General features: G+C 47.0%; 1 protein-coding gene across 2 annotated transcripts in view; it reads left to right on the top strand.

Moving 5' to 3' along the window:
- arap2 (ArfGAP with RhoGAP domain, ankyrin repeat and PH domain 2) overlaps window positions 1-2,500 on the top strand; it is a 113,381-nt gene that overhangs the window by 5,093 nt on the left and 105,788 nt on the right. For both annotated transcript variants that reach the window (XM_048236534.1, XM_048236533.1), the window contains exon 5: window positions 1,680-2,159. In XM_048236534.1, the coding sequence (XP_048092491.1) occupies window positions 1,680-2,159 (480 nt within the window). The remainder of the gene's footprint in view (window positions 1-1,679; window positions 2,160-2,500) is intronic.

The following is a 2,500-nucleotide window of genomic DNA, read 5'->3' as shown; positions in this document are numbered from 1 at the left end:
GTCACTTGTGTAGGTGTGTTTTGTACACATACACACACGCTCGCACACAAACACACAAACACACACTGAGGTCAGTAAACAAGGAGGTGGCTGTAAATAGAAGAACAGTAAAAGGAGAAGTAGGTGTCTGCTGTGGGATGTGTGTACCCTCATACACACACTTGCAGACGCGCAGATGCACATATTTAGGGCCCCATCTTTTGCCTGCTGCATCAAAAGAAAGTCATGGACTAAAGTGAAATGGGCAGTGGATCTGCCTAGTAGCAAGACCTTATAGTACACACTCCTGGCTCTTAAAGGGAATGGGAGATGGCACTCTTATTGGTTTAATGAATGTTATGCCCTTTTAAACCATGTGCCTGGCATCTGATTCCTTATTTATTGCACCATCAAACTAGCAAAAGTGGACTGGACACGCCCTAAATGCACTTAAACCATACACTTCAGACCATGGGCCCTTACACACACCTACCCTGAGGTTGGGGGCTGCAACTGTGGACACACACACACACACACACACACACACACACACACACACACACACACACACACAGACAGACAGACAGACACACACACACACACACACACACACACACACACACACAAAGACACACACACACACACACACACACAGACAGACAAAGACAATACACACACACACACACACACACATACACAGCTCAGGGTTGCAGTGAGTGCTCATGTGCATGTGCATTCATTAACAGGGCCATGTCTGTTGCGGTTGAAACCACAGGCCTATCCCTTCGCTTTGAAGGGGCTTTGATGACCCAGTATAGATGAGAAGGCAGGAAGTATAAACTGCCTTTCTCGTCTGGTGTTTTGTAGTAATTAGCACCCAGGCAACGTCTAATACTGGCAGCCCTATGAAAGCCACCTAAATGAACCTCAGCCAAGGACACATAAATATACTTAAATTAGTGATCTCAGTGTTTTGGAGGTGAGGGGGTACATTGTGTAGGACCAGGGCCTTCTAGTACACCAAGATGCTGTAGTATTATGTAGAATATGATGTTAACCACAGAAAGGATATAATATATATGCCACAATGTACAATATGAGTGCAGTGGGTGTTTATGCAACAGGATGCAGCCTATGAGAGACAAGAGACATGAAGTCCCAAAATGACCTTTACCTACAACTACCAACATGTACACCAACAGTCAGCATGGGTCCTCTGAGTGCTGAAAATAGCCCAGGAGAGTAATGAGGAGAGCTTACATTTACAGATTCAGTTGGACTTGGATCAGGTTGCCTTGAGTCAGTTGAATCAGAAAAGTGCCAAAAGAAGACATTGACATGAGCAGTTATATACCAATGTACCCACTCTCTATGCATACTATACTATCTATACTACCTGTCTATACCTTTTACAAATCAATGCACCTATGTATCTGTATACAGTATATTAACGCCTCTGTCAATATCTACCTAGCTATACATATCTATACATATATAGCATCTATCTGTGTCTCTCAGTTAAATCCTACTGCTTCATATAATTGGGTGGATTTTTTTTCAGAAATCCTTTTTACTCAAACAAAACCTTCTGAGAACAAGAAGGCTACTGTAGCAGTGTTAATGAAGGGTACACTGCTGGATTCGATGATTCTAACAACCCCCCCCCTTCTCCTGTCCCTTCTCTGGCTGACCCTCATCAGTAAGAAGCAGCCTAAGCAGAATGAGCAGCGACCGGGCAGCAAAGACCAGCAGGTGGCACCCGACCCAGTCCCCGTGGCCGTTGAGGGTGTTGATGACCGTAACCGTGCTGAGGAGGAGGAAGACGCCGACTACTCCACTGTCCAGGGCTTCCTGGAGCCTCCGCGGCTGGCCGGCCAGAGCGGTCAGCGCTCCCCCAGGTCGCCGTCCCCTGCCAACCTCTCCACGCCTGCGCCATCTCAGGGTCAGCCCCCTGGGGCTGAGGTGGCGGCGATATCGTCGGTGCCGGTGTCTTCGGCTGTGCCGCCCGTACGTGCGGACGAGAACGACGTCTACACGGAGCCGCTGGACGCGCTGCCGGGGCCGGCTAGAGTGGAGCTGCCCGAGGACGTTGAGTCAGCCATCTCTCCCTATGCCTGCTTCTATGGAGGGCCCAGGGCTGCCCTTAAGACCGGTTGGCTGGACAAGCTCTCCCCTCAAGGGTAAGGCTCGCAATATCTTCACACACACACACACACACACACACACACACAGACACACACACCAACCAAACAAGAAATGCCACATTTCCAGTTTGTTTTTGAATTAGATTTATTTGAAAGAAAACACCTTGAGTGTTGTGACAATGCCTATTTAATGTGGATACACCAATGGGTTATGATGTAAGGGATAATGTATTGTCCGCCGGTAATTATCAGAAAATAAGGGACTTATTTTCTGATAACTACCGCTTTGGTGTCTTACACGGCTACTTGCCAAAACGAAAAAGAAAACCTAACACAGATAGAAAAAATCATTTTGACAGTTTCTTGACAAAATAAAT

This window comes from Alosa alosa, chromosome 24 (assembly GCF_017589495.1).
Source record: "Alosa alosa isolate M-15738 ecotype Scorff River chromosome 24, AALO_Geno_1.1, whole genome shotgun sequence".
Lineage (NCBI taxonomy): Eukaryota > Metazoa > Chordata > Actinopteri > Clupeiformes > Clupeidae > Alosa > Alosa alosa.
This window is presented reverse-complemented; position numbering and strand designations above follow the sequence as displayed.